General features: G+C 44.4%; 2 protein-coding genes and 1 pseudogene across 2 annotated transcripts; all 3 read left to right on the forward strand.

The window, feature by feature from the left end:
- The first annotated feature begins 3,730 nt into the window (after window positions 1-3,730).
- Window positions 3,731-8,589, forward strand: LOC136487657 (uncharacterized). Its single transcript, XM_066484758.1, has 8 exons — window positions 3,731-4,336; window positions 5,768-5,980; window positions 6,068-6,268; window positions 6,463-6,570; window positions 6,672-6,809; window positions 7,261-7,512; window positions 7,600-7,920; window positions 8,070-8,589. Exons 1-8 carry the CDS (start codon window positions 3,860-3,862, stop codon window positions 8,235-8,237), a joined length of 1,878 nt encoding a protein of 625 aa, XP_066340855.1. The 5' UTR covers window positions 3,731-3,859; the 3' UTR covers window positions 8,238-8,589.
- A 668-nt stretch (window positions 8,590-9,257) lies between these two features.
- Window positions 9,258-11,119, forward strand: LOC136536543 (uncharacterized). Its single transcript, XM_066528801.1, has one exon. The coding sequence runs from the start codon at window positions 9,378-9,380 to the stop codon at window positions 10,878-10,880; it is 1,503 nt and encodes a 500-aa protein (XP_066384898.1). The 5' UTR covers window positions 9,258-9,377; the 3' UTR covers window positions 10,881-11,119.
- A 644-nt stretch (window positions 11,120-11,763) lies between these two features.
- LOC136536552 (hypersensitive-induced response protein 1-like) lies at window positions 11,764-14,557 on the forward strand (annotated as a pseudogene).
- The last annotated feature ends 3,336 nt before the right edge of the window (window positions 14,558-17,893 follow it).

Consider the following 17,893-nt stretch of genomic DNA (forward strand, 5'->3'; position numbering starts at 1 on the left):
TTGAAAACCATTGTAAAACATACGCAACATCCAGATAAAATACTTGCAACATGTGTGAAACATATGCAACATCCAAATAAACACTTGTAACATACGTTTGGAAAAAACACAGATGAAACATTGGAAAAAGCTTGCAACATACGCGTATAACTATTGCAACATGTGCAACATCCCGATCTACTTTTGCAATATCCGCTTGAAACACTCGCAGCATACCTCTGAAACACTTGAAACATACGCTTACAACATGCGCTTTCAGCGTAATATTTCCTTTCTGTTTCGGAACGGAGGCTTGTCGGCACGTGGAGTTCACCGGTGTAGAACTCGCTGGTGGCATGGAGCTCGCCGCTCCGGTGAGAATGCCGCGACAGGTTCGGTGGAGAAGGCTACGGCAGGTCCACGCACTCAAGAAGGCTGCGGTAGATTACAACCTCCACGTCATAGCCACCCTCGCCTCCCTCCCGCACGGCGGCGCGGGTCTCTGTCGTCATGCTTGTCTCCCATGCCGCTCGCACGCGGGCCTCCGGAGCCACCGTGTCCTCCCACACGCGTGGGCTCGAAGTTGCCGTCACCTTGCTTGCGCGCCGACAGCCGTCAGCCAGACGCGGGAAGCGTAGTGGTTCGCTGACGCCCTGCGGCGCTGGGGAACGGAGATGCGCTGCCGTGCGCAAGATGGATGTCGTTGCCTCTGCGACTGCATTGCTGACCCCACGCCACCGCCACCGAATCCTCGATTCGCCACAACAGCTGCTCCGATGAGCTGGGTCAGCATCTCACCCACCTCCTTTTTTTAGCAGAATCTCGCTCATCTCCTAACTCGGTAAATGATAGATGAGGCTAGCTCGCTCGAATGGATAAGGCCACATCGGCCACTGCTTCAGCCTTTTTTTAGAGGCAGCAGTTGGGCTGACGCGGATGGCCCATAATTAAGAGCGTCTGGCGCAGACGGACGCCCTATATATATACCAAGAATTATCGTTAAAACATGGACGAAGACATATTAGTGTGATAGTGGGAAGCGGTTGAAGGGTCGAGATGGCGACTAGAGGGGGGGTGAATAGCCTTTTTTTAAAACTTAATCACGTTGGCTAACCGAAACAAGTGCGGAATTAAAACTATCGGTCTAGCCGAGACTACACCCCTCTATATATATTCACTAGCACCTTGCAAAGATAACAATTATGCAATAAAGGTGCCGGGCTAGTTAGAGCTCTCCTAAATAATTCTAGGAGCAAGGTTACACAAACCTATGTCACTAGTACTTTAAGCAACAAGGGAGCTCCTACATATGCTAGTAAGCAAAAGCACAAAGCTAACTAAGCTTACTAGCAATGCTCAATAATAAGGCAACCAATGCCTAATTAGAGAGCGCAAATACTTAGCTACACAAACTAAGCAATGTGACTAACAAGGTTACTAAAACCAAATTAGCCACGCAAGGGAGCTACTTCTATGCTACACAAGCAAAAAGGTAATTAGCAAGCTACACAAGCTATCTAATTACAAAAGCAACAACACAAGCGTAATGTATATGAAAGTAAACACAAGCTTGTGTAACGGAGATGCAAACCAACGGGAAGAACAAGGTTGACACGATGATTTTTCTCCCGAGGTTCACGTGTTTGCCAACACGCTAGTCCCCGTTGTGTCGACCGCTCACTTGGTGGTTCGGCGGCTAATTGGTATCACCCGTCAAGCCCGCACGTCGGACGCCGCAAGAACCTACCCCTTGAGTGAGGGTAGCTCAATGACACGATTTACTAATGTTGCTCTTCGCGACTCCCGCGGGGCGAGCACAAGTGCCCCTCACAAGCACTTCTCCGGAGCGCCGCACAAGCTTCTTGCGCGCTTCGACGGAGACCACCACCAAGCCGTCTAGGAGGTGGCAACCTCCAAAAGTAACAAGCACCACCGGCTTGCAACTCGATCACCTAGTGCCACTCGATGCAACCTCACGATACAATCGTACTAGAATCGCTCACTCATACAATCGAATGATCACTATCAAGTATATGTGTGATGGAGGGCTCCCAAGCACTCACAAGCATGGACACTAAGTCCCTTGAGGTGCTCAACACCAGTCATGGCCGAAGACCACTTCTATTTATAGCCCCAAGGGCTAAACTAGCCGTTACCCTTTCACTGGGCAACGGTCGGGCCGACCGGACGCTCCGGTCGTGTTGACCGGACGCTGGATCTCAGCGTCCGGTCGCTCACAGACGACCACGTGTCCCGATTCCAACGGTCACTTGACCTGACCGGACGCAGCAGCTTCAACTGACCGGACGCTGGACCCTCAGTGTCCGGTCGTTTCCAGTAAGCTCCCGAGCATGACCGGACGCGTCCGGTCACTCTCCAGCTACTGCTTCATCGTACGTTAGCCTGACCGGACGCAGCCAGCCAGCGTCCGGTGCTTTCAGACTCAGCGTCCGGTCAGTTGACCGACGCCAGCGTCACTCCACGTCAACGCGACCGGACGCAGGCAGTCAGTGTCCTGTGCATTTGGATCCAACGTCCGGTCACTTGACCAACGCTGGCATCTCCTCCATTTTCTTTACCCTTGCTCAAGTGTGCTAACCACAAGAATTTGCATCCGGCGCAATAGAAAATAGACATTCTATTTTCCCGAAAGTGCCGAATCCCGCCTCGCAAGCTCGGCGGGAGGGAGAGAGGGACCCAAAACCCATCTCACCCCTGCAAACACCACCTCCTTTGTAAATGTGCCAACACCACCAAGTGTACACTACCATGTGTATGTGTGTTAGCATTTTCACAATCATTTCCCAAAGGATGTTAGCCACTCAACTTGCCACGCCACTCGATCCTAGCGACAATGCAAAGTTAGATCACTCGAGTGGCACTAGATGACCGATATGCAAACAAGTTTGCCCCTCTTGATAGTACGGCCATCTATCCTAAACCCGGTCATAAACTTCTCTACACACCTATGACCGGTGAAATGAAATGCCCTAGGTTATACCTTTGCCTTGCGCATTCCATTCCATCTCCTTCAATGTCGATGCAACACATGCACCAACACGATCAACAATAATATGATCCACTTCATATCATCACATGATCATATTGGTTCATCGATCTTGACTCTACTTGCTCTTCACCGTTGCTATCGTCCATCGGCGCTAAATCTTGCTCAAGCTTCACCGCCACGCGGTCCATCACTCCAAAGCCTTCGACTTGCCCTTCACGCTTGCAACCGGTCCATCAAGCCAAGTCATGTCTTGATCTTCTCCACCTTGATCACATGACTCAATGTCATGTCTCATGTGTATTTAAGCTCCTTCATCATCACATGTGTGAGCTTTGCAACATCTCCAAGCTATTTTCACCTTCATGGCATATGTTGCTCATACACATGTACCTGTGGACTAATCACCTGTGTATCTCACATAAACACAATTAGTCCACCTAAGTTGTCACTCAATTACCAAAACCAAACAAGGACCTTTCAGCGGTGGCATTAAAACATGGATGAAAATATGTTCGCTTGGCTTATAAGCCGTACTTTTTCAGCTAAAGAATAATATTTTTTTCTCACAACAAATCAGTCAACAGTATTTTCAGTCATGGCTTATTAGCGAAACGAACATGGCCTATAAAGTCTAAAATAATAATTGATTTATTTCTCGGACATGAACATTTTCTTTATAGAATTAAAAATAGAAAACAGTCCCCACAGCAAACAGGTCTTAACGAGGAAGAGCATGTTGAAACCTTTGTGCAGGTACCGACTCGCTCAACCGGCTTTGCAAGACAAGAACCCGTATCTCTCCTGAGCTGGCAACCTCGCGCAGCGCACACGCATTCACGACCTGACCTCGCCGGCGGCGAGCGTGTGCCCATGGCTGACGGGGCCGAGATGGACGAGGAGGCTATGCGGACCTTCTTCCCGCTCTCTTTCGGCAAGGCGCCCGCTCGGCCCGGTTCTGCGGCCTCCTCCGCCCACTCCTCCACCCTTCGCAAGCCTCAAAACCCTAGTAACCCCAAGCCCTCCGCCTCTACCGCCGCGGACGACGATTCAGCCGCTATGATTGGTCCCCCTCGGCCGCCGCCGGCGTCCGCGGGGGAGGACGACGACGAGGACGGCGGCGGTGTTATGATCGGGCCGCCTCGGCCACCGCCGCCCTCAGCTCGCGGCGAGGGGGACGACGACGATGGCGACGGCATGATTGGGCCGCCTAGGCCGCCGCCAGCGGATGATGAAGACGTCGATGATGATGATGGTGAGGACGACGAGGAGGAGATGGAGGATGATGGCGAGGGTGGATTCAATCGGATCCCTCTCAGCAACGAAATTGTTCTGCGGGGGCACACTAAGGTACGAGCGACGAGCTCCAGCTCTCCTCCTTCATTTGGTTTTGTTGTACTGATGTGGCCTTCTATCCAGTGGCGGATCCAGGATTTCAGTCATGGGGGTATGGACCTAAGTGACACAATTCACTAAAGATATAAACGATCTAAGTGATGCAGTTCACTAAGAGCAACTCCAAAAGACTGTATATCTTTCATATGATTTATAGAAAAGCTGGCGGAGTGTACAGAGATATAGAAAGCGTTTTTCATAAAATAACTCTCCAAATGATGATTTAGAGTGTAAATTTTACAAAGACTATTGGAGATCGATGCTCTAAGGATACAATTAACCAACATTCATCTAGGAGTATACAGATATAGTCATTGCCAAGGTCTTCATAAGCATATTAGTTTCTTGCTGACTCAGGGTAGACCAAGAAATCTTTTGTGCTTTGTATATAGAGTAATATATTAAAAATGCTAGATCATTGTTTCTGTTAATACCACAATGTTCTACAAAAGTAAAATTATTTATTTGTCGAGTAATCTACAGATGACTTTTCTTTCCAAAAATTGTCTGATTATCAAACAAAATCAAGACTCAAACTTCACGAATTAAAACTATAATGATGGTTTGGAAGGAAAAAGAGTCAACTTTTCCAAAAAAAAATAAACTGTCCAATTAATTCGTTTTCATATTTATCTTTTTTTAGCAAAACTCGTTTGTATTTATCTTATACTTGTGTTTGTGCACAAGGTTAACTTTGGATTCCCAGGCTTTAGAAGAAAGAGCTATAGTCCATCATCTTAGATGAGTACTTGAGCTCAAGAATTTGTTATTTGATAATGTTTTACATAATTAAATATTATAGGTACATATACTTAGTGTTTCTACAGAATTTTTGGGGGTACAGCTGTACCCCCATGCACCTATACTACATCCGCCACTGCTTCTATCTAGCTTGGCTTGATTGCTTTAGGCGCCATTTGGACGAATTGTTCTTTTTCTGAGACAATTTAGCTGAATTAGTTGGTTTTAGAAGAAAAAAAAAGGACCAAAGTTCCCATGCTGTTAGCTGATTACGGTTTTATTTTTAGTATTAGGATACTCCCCAGAGAAGGTAGATGGATTACTGGTAGGTTCGATTGTTAAAACCTGTTTGAAACATATAATGAAATTGCAAATGAATATCAGCTTTTGTTTTATCTTGAATTAGATTTTAGAATTAGTGTGATTGATGGTAAAGCTGGTTTTTGAACATTCAATGCTTATGAAAAGTTCAGCAAGATGTCAATTGTGGTGTTCTAATTGAAATTGATATCTCACAGGCTAGTCAATGGTATAGTTCAAGAAACAGATTTCATGAGATTGCTAACTTGCTAGTCATTCAAATCGTAATGCTACAGTTTCTAATACATGCATTTTACTGGTTAATAATAATACTATTTCTGCCAGGTTGTCTCTGCCCTTGCTGTTGACCATACAGGATCCAGAGTGCTCTCTGGTAGCTATGATTATACAGTGCGTATGTACGACTTCCAGGGTATGAATTCAAAGCTTCAGTCATTCAGACAATTGGAACCCTTTGAGGGCCATCAAGTTCGTAGCCTAAGTTGGAGTCCAACGTCTGATCGATTCTTATGTGTTACTGGTTCAGCTCAGGCCAAGGTATTCTTCTCTTGTAACCTTTCGTATTTCCCAATACTTCACCAGTAGAGCTGAAAACTTGTTATTGACAAGTATGCTTTAAATCAGATTTATGACAGGGATGGGCTTACACTAGGCGAGTTTGTTAAGGGTGATATGTATATTCGTGATCTGAAGAATACAAAAGGTCACATCTCTGGGCTTACAGGTGGTGAGTGGAATCCAAAGTCAAAAGAGACCATTCTGACATCATCTGAAGATGGCTCCATACGTCTCTGGGATGTGTCTGACTTTAAAAGTCAGAAGCAGGTATTTTGATCTATTATTTCTATTTGCCAGACATTAACGAATTGTTTTTCTAAAATAATATCAGGAGACCCTTGGAAGGCACTGTTATTGGTTCATTTTAGTACCTCGAAATTCTTCATTTGCTATTTCAAATAATCAAAATTTTCATCATTTGAACTGTGGCTGTCTGAATCTGTTAATTACTTTATGAATAGGTCATCAAACCTAAGCTGGTAAGACCAATGCGGATTCCTGTTACATCATGTGCATGGGACCATGAAGGAAAACGAATTGTGGGTGGCATAGGAGATGGTTCTATACAGGTATATATTTTATGTAGAATTCTTGTGTTCCTTTATCACTTTATACTCAGTCAAATTGTTTCTTGTAATGCTCACTGACCTGCATACTGTATCCCTCATAGGTCTGGACCATAAAAGCTGGATGGGGTAGCAGACCAGATATCCATGTTGAGAAAACACACACAGAGGATATTACTGGGGTTAAGTTTTCAACAGATGGACAGATTATTCTGTCAAGAAGTATGGATAGTACTCTTAAGGTAATTTACCTGAGCTTTGAGGATTACAAATTTCAAAACTTTAGATTAACTTTTCAACTTGATTATGTCCTTATGGATGTGAGGGGAGGTCACATATTTATGGCTATTATTGAACTTGCAACTTTGTGGATTGACTGGTCGTGTTAGATATTTTTGGGCTGTTCTGATGTACCTGATGTACTGTAGCTATGCAAATATGTGATTTATAGTAATGTGGCATTGATGTGTTCTTCCTTTAGAACCCTGCTATACATACAACCAGACTGTACAAATCGACTGTATGCTAGTTCAAACTTCAAAGTAAGATATTAGACTCACACTAGATCTACGCAATAAGCCAATAACACTGGTTGTGCTAGTCCCTGTATTGTCAGTGTCAGGTTGTATGCATTTCCTTTTTTTTCTTATTATTCCAAGGTATCTAATTGGGATGTTGCATTGGTGAATGCAGATATGGGATTTGAGAAGAATGAAAACTCCTTTGAAAGTATTTGAAGATCTGCCAAATCACTATGCTGAGACAAATGCAGCCTTTAGCCCAGATGAGCAGCTTATTTTTACAGGAACTTCTATTGAAAAAGATGGTGACAATGGGGGATTACTTTGTTTCTTTGATAGAAAGAAACTTGAGCTTGTATCAAGGGTGGGAATTTCACCACAGTACAGTGTGATAAGGTGCCTCTGGCATCCAAGAATCAACCAGGTTTTTTTTTTCTCTTACTAATGAATTTCAAGAAATGAGCACTGCCATTTTAAAGGATATTATTGAACTTCTTTGTTTTACCTTTAGGTGTTTGCAACAGTTGGAGACAAGAAAGAAGGCGGGACTCATATCCTGTATGATCCTTCTATTAGTCAAAGGGGAGCTCTTGTATGTGTTGGACGAGCACCAAGGAAAAAGTCTGTTGATGATTTTGAGGTGCAACCTGTCATACACAATCCACATGCATTGCCACTTTTCAGAGATCAACCAAGTCGTAAACGTCAAAGAGAGAAGATACTGAAAGACCCGCTCAAATCACACAAGCCAGAAGCACCTGTTAATGGTCCAGGTTATGGTGGAAGAGTGGGTACTACAAAAGGCAGTTTGCTGACACAGTACCTCTTGAAGGTAGTGCACATACTTAATATCTCCATGTGTTTTGTATGTATATATGTTGTAATTGGGGTTGTTTTAGGTTTTCTGCATGTCCCACTGATACCATTTGGGGTCAACTGATTACTTACCCCATATATTTGCCCCCTTTCTGCATGTTACAGGAAGGTGGTTTAATTAAGGAGACCTGGATGAATGAAGATCCAAGAGAAGCGATTTTGAAGTATGCTGATGCTGCAGAGAAAGACCCAAAGTTTATTGCGCCAGCTTATTCTCAAACCCAGCCGAAACCTCTTTTTGCAGAGTCTGATTCAGACAATGAAGAGAAGTAACCATGTGTCTGGCTACCTAAGCTAGCAACTAGCATGCACCTGCATTCTATTTTCTGACAGCTGCCTCTTGCTGAGCTTATTGCACAAGCCCAGTAACCTACTTTTTAACAGTGGAGAAACAAAAGAGCATATTTAAGTGTCTTGAAGACAATAGGTACCACAAGTCTTTTCAGTAACGTCTAATTTTTTGGAATGGATGATAGGAGCTCTGCCCCTTCAGTACAGATGGATTGGATTAGTAATTACAACACTTGCACTAAAGCCTCTATGATTTGTTTGATGTTGTACCCACTGTATGTACTTTTAGGTGTAAAAGAGTGGCAATTTTATATTATATATGCCTTAAACATGACTTCAGTGCACTGAATGTTGTCAGCCTTTGTTTGCCTGGGAGAATATGGTTTTGTTGTTCTGGTATCATAGTCTCTTTGATGTTCCTATTGGGCTAGTTGGAAGATATTCTGAGGATTTTGAAAGATACTATATTTCTTTTTTGTTGCTTGAGCTGTACGGTTCAAACAAATTCTGAAATAGTGGCGTATCAGCCTTGTTATTATTATTATTACTATGGTCCAATAAGCCAGTGGCCCTGGATATAGCAACCAGTTCAAGATCTGGATAATACAATCCTGACTTATGTGTCTGGATCAGAATATTATTGTTAAACTCGTCTGCATGAACGTACAATATGTCTCAATATCTAAAGCAACTCTTTTTTTAAAAAACATATCTTTAACGTTCTATAGATCCAATGAATAATTCATTATCGTATTTTTGTATTTAAAGAAATTATTGATGATATATATGAATTGATGTATTAAGAATTTAATTAATATTTTTATTGTATTTGAAATAGTTGTATCGCCATGTGTGTGTCGTACGGACATACTGTGCTAGTAGAGAGAAAAAAATTGATGGAGAAAATCTACAAAACACTGTATTCCGAGCCACCGAGGCACGCAGACGTGCCGCCTCTGTCCTCTCCCAATTCACGAGAAAAAGAGAAAAAAAAACAAAAGAAGAAGACAATCCCACCGCTTTCCTTCAGATCCCCCGCACCGCACGTCTCCTCCCCTCGCACCACCGGCCACCCGAATAGGAATAATCCAGCCAGATTCAGCTTGTGATTGCAAGTATGCGATGACGACGCCGTGCCCGGGCGCCGCGGCCGTGCGCGCCCACTGGACGGCGCGCTCCCTGGCGGGGGCGTTTCTCGACCTCACGCTCGCCTGGGCCTGCCTCTGCCTCGCCGCGCTCGCCGCCGTCGCCGCGCGCCTCCTCTCGTTGCTCGGCCTCCCGCTCCCCTGCACCTGCGCGCGCCCGCACCTGCCCTGTCTCCTCGCCTTCCTGGCGTGCTACCCATCCCGCGCCGTCGGGTCCCTCCACGCCGCCCTACGCGCCCGCTTCCCCTTCGCCGGCCCCACCGATGGCGAGGACCACCGTCAGGAGGGGGCGGAGGAAGAGGGGGAGGAGCAGGCGGCTGTCGACGCGTGGAAGGAGGAAACGGATCTTTGTCGCCGCGAGGAGGCGCGCGCCGAGCTGCAGCGGGAGCTCGAGAAAGAGCGCAGCGCCTCGGCGTCGGCGACCGAGGAGGCCATGTCCATGATCCTGCGCCTGCAGAAGGAGAAGTCGGCGCTCGAGATCGAGGCGCGACAGCAGCGCCGCACCGCTGACGAGCGCTGTGCCTTCTACGAGGACGAGGTCGAGGAGCTCCGGGACATCGTGCTCGTGCGGGAGCGCGAGGCGCGCGCGCTGCGCAAGGAGGTGGACGCCTACCGACGCCTGCTCGGGCTTGGCGCTGCCGAGGATGACGAGGAGGAGGATGACGAGCAGGAGATGGTCACGCCGCATAGTTTCCTCATGTCCGAAGGAGAGCCCAGCTCGTCCAAATCGGTCGATGCGAATCGGATGCAACATTTTGGGAATGATTCTTCTGGGTTCAGCTTCAAGACGCCATCACTGCGTGAGCAACCAATGGTGCCGCCTCTTGCTGCGGGTCGAATCAATGTGGGAAGCGATGATAGTGTTTCTGTTCAGACGCCGGCCAAAGTTCCCACGCCTCAATCAAGGCTGAAGCTAGATAGCTTTGAGGATGAGGATGAGGATGATGGAGCAGAGACAGTGGAAATCCTCCCCCTGTCCGCCCGGAGCCAAGATTTGGATCAAGGTGGCGATTTCCATGTTGATGCTGCACCAGGTATGGAATCTACCTGGACCAAGGATACTTGTACCAAGGAACAGGCAGCTCATGCATTTCAGGAAGTCGAGTGTCCGGGTATAGACAAGATTGTCAATGACCAGACAGAAAGTAAGAATGATGCCAATGTCTATGATGTGCACGTGGTCGATGACATACGCTTCTCAACAGAAGTCAAGGGCCTGATTGGCCGAAGCTTCTCAGAGGCAACAATGCAAGCAGAGAGATTACAGACTCGAGCTGCTGCAGATGATCTCCTTGGGAAAAGTCTGAATGCCATTAAAGGTGCACAGGACAAGATAAGGCACGCAGCAAATGAAAGGAGGCAGTCATTACAGTTGCAACTCTTAGAGGACATAGCTAATCAGCTTCAGGGAATCAAGGATGCTGCCGAAGCAGGGAGACAAGTGTACTGTGCTGCTCCTAAAATCTCCAAGAGGAGCTAGATTACGCCACCAATGCATGGTCGGTGTCGTACATAACTTGTGTTGGGTTTGTAGACTAGGTCTGTTGATTTGTTGGTTCAACAAGTTTGCTCCTCCTTTTTTAAATACGTATTGGCTATTGTTTTGTACATGTATATAAACAACACGGGGATTCATCCCATTGTTTGTTATCCTGTGATTATGAGTCCAAATAAAAGTTCTTTATAAAACGAGTGTATGTGTAAAGGAAAACGAAATGGATGTTTGATCAGGAAGCTGACTGTACTGCCATTGTATGGACGGCAGTTTCTTAAACATGTCCAACCATAATCAAAGTACTTCCTCTAAGAAGTTTCTCCTTGGGCTGTGGACAAACGGGTCAGACCTGGGAATGATAGAGCAAAGGCAGATGTTGACCTGAATATAACATTTATTCATTTGCAATGCAGAGAACTCAAGTATAGAATCTCAATGCCCCCATTGTCCATGATAGCTCATAGACAGAATTCAATCATTGCATATCTTTGTCGACCATTCAACCATCTTAACAGTAACTCATTCAGCAGCCTGGTGCCCAAAGACAGGAGAGGGTAATGTAGGTCAGTTATTCTCATTCTCCTCAACTATTCTGATGTTTTTATAAAGCAGGATCCTGCACTTTGCAAAATTCTCTTCATTTAGTGAAAAGTTTATAGACATACCAACAGATTTCAACATTCAGAAAAAAATGTTTGCTAAACACCTTGGCCCTAGGTTTAACTCTTGTGGTACACTCAGTTTGGTTGTACAGTTCACACAAAATTAATAACTGAAAAAAATAGTGATTGGCAGTATTAAGTTCTATAATAATAGTGCTATTGATGAGATTGATTCATATCCTCACTGCTTCAAGGCAGAGACTGGAATGGGGAAACTAGTCGCAGCAATCGGCAGGTTCTTATGCTTTGTACAGGTGGACCAGTCAAAAGTATGAATCAAAGAGAGATTTGGGAAGTTTGAGGATGTACTTGATCCTGGATGCCATTTTGTGCCATGGATCATTGGAAAACACGTCAAAGGTCAGCTCACGCTGAGGCTTTAGGCAGCTTGATGTCCGTTGTGAGACAAAGACAAAGGTTTTCACATCTCACTTCTGACTTGTCACATGCAAGATTGAGCTTCATGTTCATCGTAGATAGTACTCCATTCGTTCTAAATTATAAGACATTTTAGCTTTTCTAGATTCATAATTTTTGCTATGCACTTAGATACATATTATGTTTAAATACACGGTAAAAGCAATGTATCTAGAAAAGTCAAAACATCTTATAATTTGGAAGGGAAGGAGTATTTGTTAAGATAAAGATTAGTTTTTACCGCCTGTTTGCAGGAAGGATTCTAAAGATGATTTGCTCAACTTATCTAATAATGTCTTTGGACTCTTATATTTATTTATGCATCCTGTCGCAGGATAATGTTTTTCGTTACTGTTGTTGCATCCATTCAATACCGGGCAATGGAAGACAAAGCAAGTGATGCATATTAGTATATTACAAGCTGAGCAACCCAAAAGCTCAAATTCAATCATACGTATTTGATGGTAAAACCTACTTATACTAAATTCTTGACGTTTCGAATGGTTGTCCAAACTGCTCTATGCGTGGAGGTACAAATAAAAGTAGTAAATCAACAGAATTGGACCATTTACCCACATGAAATACTTCCATTGGTCAGAAAGAAGTGATATGTTTAGGGTTGCATGCAGTAAACCATCGAAACTTTGATTACAAGTAACTTAGAGTTGAGTTTGGAAACTAAAATGGTACTATTAGATTCCTCTTGAAAATACTTTCAAAAAGGTACATCTTTACTATGATTTATAAAATACACACAGCAAAAAATACTAGTCTAAATTATGTTTTGAAAATTATGTCGATGTCCACAACAAAGTGACCCATTTCAACCACACTTCACATTTTTCAAAGTATTTGTAGGATGGAAAAGGTCTAATAAACAAACTTTTTTTATTCCACCAATGATTTTTTTTGAACCAGATTCCTTAACACAGGGCACCTATTCTGGAACAGGGAACAGGGGAGTAGTAGTCAATTTCTGGAGGTTCTAAGAGTCCAGATAATAATTAGTTTTGATACTGCTATAGAGGAGGTTTTTGATAAGGACGTATACAAAATATGTACCTAAATATCCACAGATGTTTCATAATATAATAACATGGCATATCCTATTGATTTTTACATGCTCTCTTTTTTCACAGTTATAAGGGCAACTGTTCCCAAACTAGAACTGGATGATACTTGCAAGCAAAAGAATGAAATAGCAAAGGCTGTGGAGGAGGAACTTGAAAAGGCAACGTTTACTTATGGTTATGAGATTGTGCAAACACTCATTGTTGATATCGAACCAGATGAAAAGGTTAAAAGAGCTATGAATGAAATCAATGCTGGTAAATGTCCATCTACATTGGTGAATCTTGCTTTTGGGCTATGATGTATGAACTCATATACAATTTGCATATAACTCTAGAAAATTTGCATTCACACGTAGTATTCTCTCAGTCTCTTTTTATAAGGCATGCATCCGTTCCAACATTCAAACCTTGTCATATTCGACCAACTATTGCTCTAACAATATTTAAACACTATGATAAATAAACAATGGCATCATTGGATTGGCATTTGAAAGTACATTCAAATGATCATAATTTTGTTGCAATAGACATTATTATACTCAAAGAGAAATCAGTGGTCGATGAGAAAATTTGGAGATTGTGCCAAATCAACACGCACTTATATTTTCAAACAAAGGAAGTATAATTTAACATGAAGAGCTGCTAGAACTTGAGGACTTACAGCAATTGATCATCCATCTAAAATCTTCAGATTGGTTTGTAATGAGCGATGAATTAATCACACATAGATATCCCGATAATATACTGCAGTTTGATGTTTACCACTAACCATTTATTTATTTTACCTTTTGTTCAGCTGCAAGACTGCGCGTTGCGGCAAATGAGAAGGCAGAGGCAGAGAAAATCATTCAGATTAAAAGGACTGAGGGTGAGGCTGAAGCCAAGTATCTGTCTGGTCTAGGCATTGCACGGCAGCGACAAGCCATAGTTGATGGGCTAACCAGCTAAGAGATAGTGTACTTGGCTTTAGTGGCAACGTGAATGGGACTTCAGCTAAGGATGTCATGGATTTAGTTCTGATCACTGAGTATTTTGACACCATGAAAGAAATTGGTGCAGCAAAGAAATCTTCTGCAGTTTTCCTCCCACATGGTCCTGGTGCTGTTGCAGATATTGCAAGTCAGATCCGTGATGGATTTCTTCAGGCATCTACACAGCAGACAAAGTGATAGATTGCAGAGAAACCCAAATTCAATCAAACATGAGTTTGGATGGCAAGAACATCCCTACTGCCTGCTGGTTTGTCATAACTGAGTGGTCAATTAAATGCTTGAGAGTATAGTGTGATCTTGTTAAATGGTATCGAACTTGTAAATGATTTGTATTTAATAAAGATTAGGTAGGCTGTGTACAGGTGCCTCAGATACAAAATGGAGCATAAGCACGTAACAAGAATCTAGTTAAGTATTCTGGTGTGAGTATACTTGGCCTGGGAGAGCTCTCAAAATAATGTTATACTCCCTCCATTCCAAATTATAAGACGTTTTGACTTTTTTAGATTCATAGAGCCAAAACGTCTTATAATTTGGAATGGAGGGAGTACCTTTTACAGCTTTGATATACAGATTTGATTTCATAAACTTCTGTGTTCCATTGTAAGCTTGAGACAGTGCTGGTATTTTCCGGAAATGGGTCCCGCTGGTTAGTTAGGCCATTGAATATCTACCGTTGAAATCTAATCCAACGTCTATAGATTGTAATAGTCTTGTCATATTTAGTCAGATAGTACCCGCAGGCAAAACTTGTAGTATCAAGAAAAACAGGAAACCAAAATCAAGGGTAACAACTATGAATTTTAACCAGAAGCATGGAAGCATCTATTGTCAACAACATAATCACACCAAATGGAGTAACAGGATTAGCATCTAAAAGGTTAAATAGTCAATCGAAATATGAATTCAGTAAGCTCTTAAGGTTAGCTCAACCACATCAATCAAAAGGTAGTACAGGAGCACTGTTCATTTAGCCAGTTTAGCATCCTGCAGTTCTGTAGATGTGAAGATGGCAAAGATTAGGACTCAAGTTCCGCCCATCTCATTACACAGTTCATACAATACTTAGGATCCGTTCGTCAAACAAGTCAAATTGCGAATGCTGGGCTTGGAGAGTAGTTGTAGCTGCGCATTTTCCCTCCCATTACATAGGTGCAAACACTACTAATCAGGACTATAATTTAGTGACACATTCTCCTCCCTGGAGGCCTGGACTGAAGCAATTATTAGGTAAATATGATAGCTACTACTGAACTAGCAACGCAGAGTAAAAGTTGCTGCCTTCGCAATCCCCCACGAAGCCATCAACGATTTTGTCGTACCTAGCAGAGGAAACGCACCGTGCGTCAGTAGGGGTGATCTTCCTTGTGGAACCCCTTCTCCGGCCAGTAGCTCAGCCACTCGAACATAGGCCCCTTCGCCAACGCCAGCTGCAGAATGTCGGCGGAATCCAGTCTCGCGTCCACGTCTGTCGGCGTCGGCACCTTCCTAACCGCCTCGACGAGCCGGTCCGTCCTCCTCCCATCTGTACCGTATGAAGTCGCAGCCGGCAAAGCGGACTTGCTCCCCCTGCCGCCGCCTCGCCCGCCGCTCCCCGACGCCGCAGCCGCCCTCCCGCCACGCGGGCCCCGCGCCCTACCGCTGGAAGGAGGCGGGGTGTCCAGGAGCATTGTGGAGGGGAGCACACGAGGGACGCGTACGGAAGGCGAGGATGGATCGCCGTTGCCAGCGGACGCCGGTGGTGATGAGGGCATCGCCGGGGCATCCGCCATGGCTTCGCAGGGAAGGAGATTTTTTTTTTTTTTTTTTTTTTTTTTTCGGGCAAGGAGATAGAGGGCCAGAGGAGGCGTTTGGTTGCCCGCACGGTGCCAAACCAGGCTCGCGGGGTGCAGCAGTAATGTACTTGCCTAATTCAAGGCCCTGATTAGTTTTAAAAAATTTTCATCCTAAAGTGTCACATCGAATCTTACGGCACATGCATAGAGTACTAAATATAGACGAAAAAAACTAATTGCACAGTTCTCGACAAAATCACGAGATGAATCTTTTAAGCCTAATTAGTCCATGAAAAGCCTTAAGTGCTACAGTAACCTCATGTGCTAATGACCGATTAATTAGTATCATTAGATTCGTCTCGCAGTTTCCTGATGGGTTCTGTAATTTATTTTTTTATTAGTATAAAAAACCCCTCCCGACATCCTTCCAACACATCGATGTAACATCTAAAAATTTTCATTTCACGAACTAAACACACCCTAACATAAAATGAAAATATTCTAAAGATTCCTAATCCACCACCGTCCAGAAAAAAAAATTCTTAAAAACACATGAGAGTTGTACATCATTATATTAAGAAAACAAAAAAAGGACAAGTGCCCATACAAAGCAAAAACAAAAACAAAAAACACTCTGCTGCTGCCTTAGGAATACTTGTGGCTGTGAAAGAAACTACCGACGACCAATTGACCATAAGACAGGGCGCTAACCACTCGGAGCAATGGCAGTTAGGAGGGATAAACCTCGAGTCCCTGCCAACGACCATGCCTTCCCCTCATCTTCAACTACAGCTAGTGCGCCTGCAATATTTAGGGTTGTGCCATAAAAAACGCACTTGTTGTAGCGTGTCCATAAAGCACTTTAATTTGGTTCTATCACACATGTCCAAAAAAAAAACTAACGTCGTCTTTATTTTTGCCTACATGGCACATTAATTGAGGGTTTTATCTGTGCCATTATAAAAGATAGCCGTTACCTAGAGGTCACTAAAAAATTCGAGCGCATCCAGATGCCATCGACCGAAATTCTTTTTGTCGTCCACGCTATTCCGTTAACATTAGGTGCCAACGGTGACAAATGGAGCTGTAAAAAGACTTAAATGCCCTTAGACTAGAGAAGGGCGATGAGGTTCTGTTTTTTCTTGTGCCACTCCCTAGCTAAGGCGCTATTCGGCTTACCCCATATTCGGCTTGTTCGGCTTGTTTTTTTAGCCGGAACAGTATTTTTCTCTCACAATAATTCAGCCAGAACAGTGTTTTCCAGCCAGTTTCAGCCAAGACTCAGACCAGCGAACGGGGCTTAAGTGTTTTGACACCAAACTGATTGGCGTTGATCTTTCTCACCATATTAATTTAATTGGTATTAAAATTATTTGCAATAGTTTTTATTTGTGAACATCACAGATTTGAAAATCTTGTTACTCTTATATTAAACAACAATCTATTCCGAAGGCAATATTTTCGTTCTAGCCGGTACCCAAGACTAAAATCAAAACAAAAATAATACTAAACCAAACTAATATTTAAAAAATCAAGATTCGTTCCAGAGTGTCGAACACCTTTTGGGCGCATTCGAGGCGGCCGCACTTGGCGTACATGTCAGCGAACGCTGTCCCAGTGTACACGTCCGGCTCGAGCTTGATGCCTGAGGAACAAGCAATTGGCTTCCATGTCATGGGCAAGCAGCCCCAAGCTGGCCACACACTTGAGTAGGCTCGACATGGAGCTGGAGTCCGGCCACATCCCTCGCTCTAGCATGCTCCGAACAAAGCCGAATGCTTCCCGGTCGCGCGCAGCCGGACAGCACAGCGTTCCATGTCGCGAGGCTGGGTTCGAGCCGGCCCGACATCGCCATGCGCTCCGCGTGGTCCAGTGCGTCGTCAACGAGGCTGAGCCACGCACAGCAGGCGACGACGGCGTTCCACGCGACGGCCGACGCGTCCTCCGTCTCGAGCACCTGCCTGGCCGCGCCCACGTCCGCGTTCTCGCTGCGGGAGGCACCCTAGGCACGCGGAGTTCGGCGAGCGTGCCCGTGACGCGCTGGTCCCGCGCATGCCCCGCAATGGCCAAGGCGCAATG

This window comes from Miscanthus floridulus, chromosome 1, assembly GCF_019320115.1.
Source record: "Miscanthus floridulus cultivar M001 chromosome 1, ASM1932011v1, whole genome shotgun sequence".
Lineage (NCBI taxonomy): Eukaryota > Viridiplantae > Streptophyta > Magnoliopsida > Poales > Poaceae > Miscanthus > Miscanthus floridulus.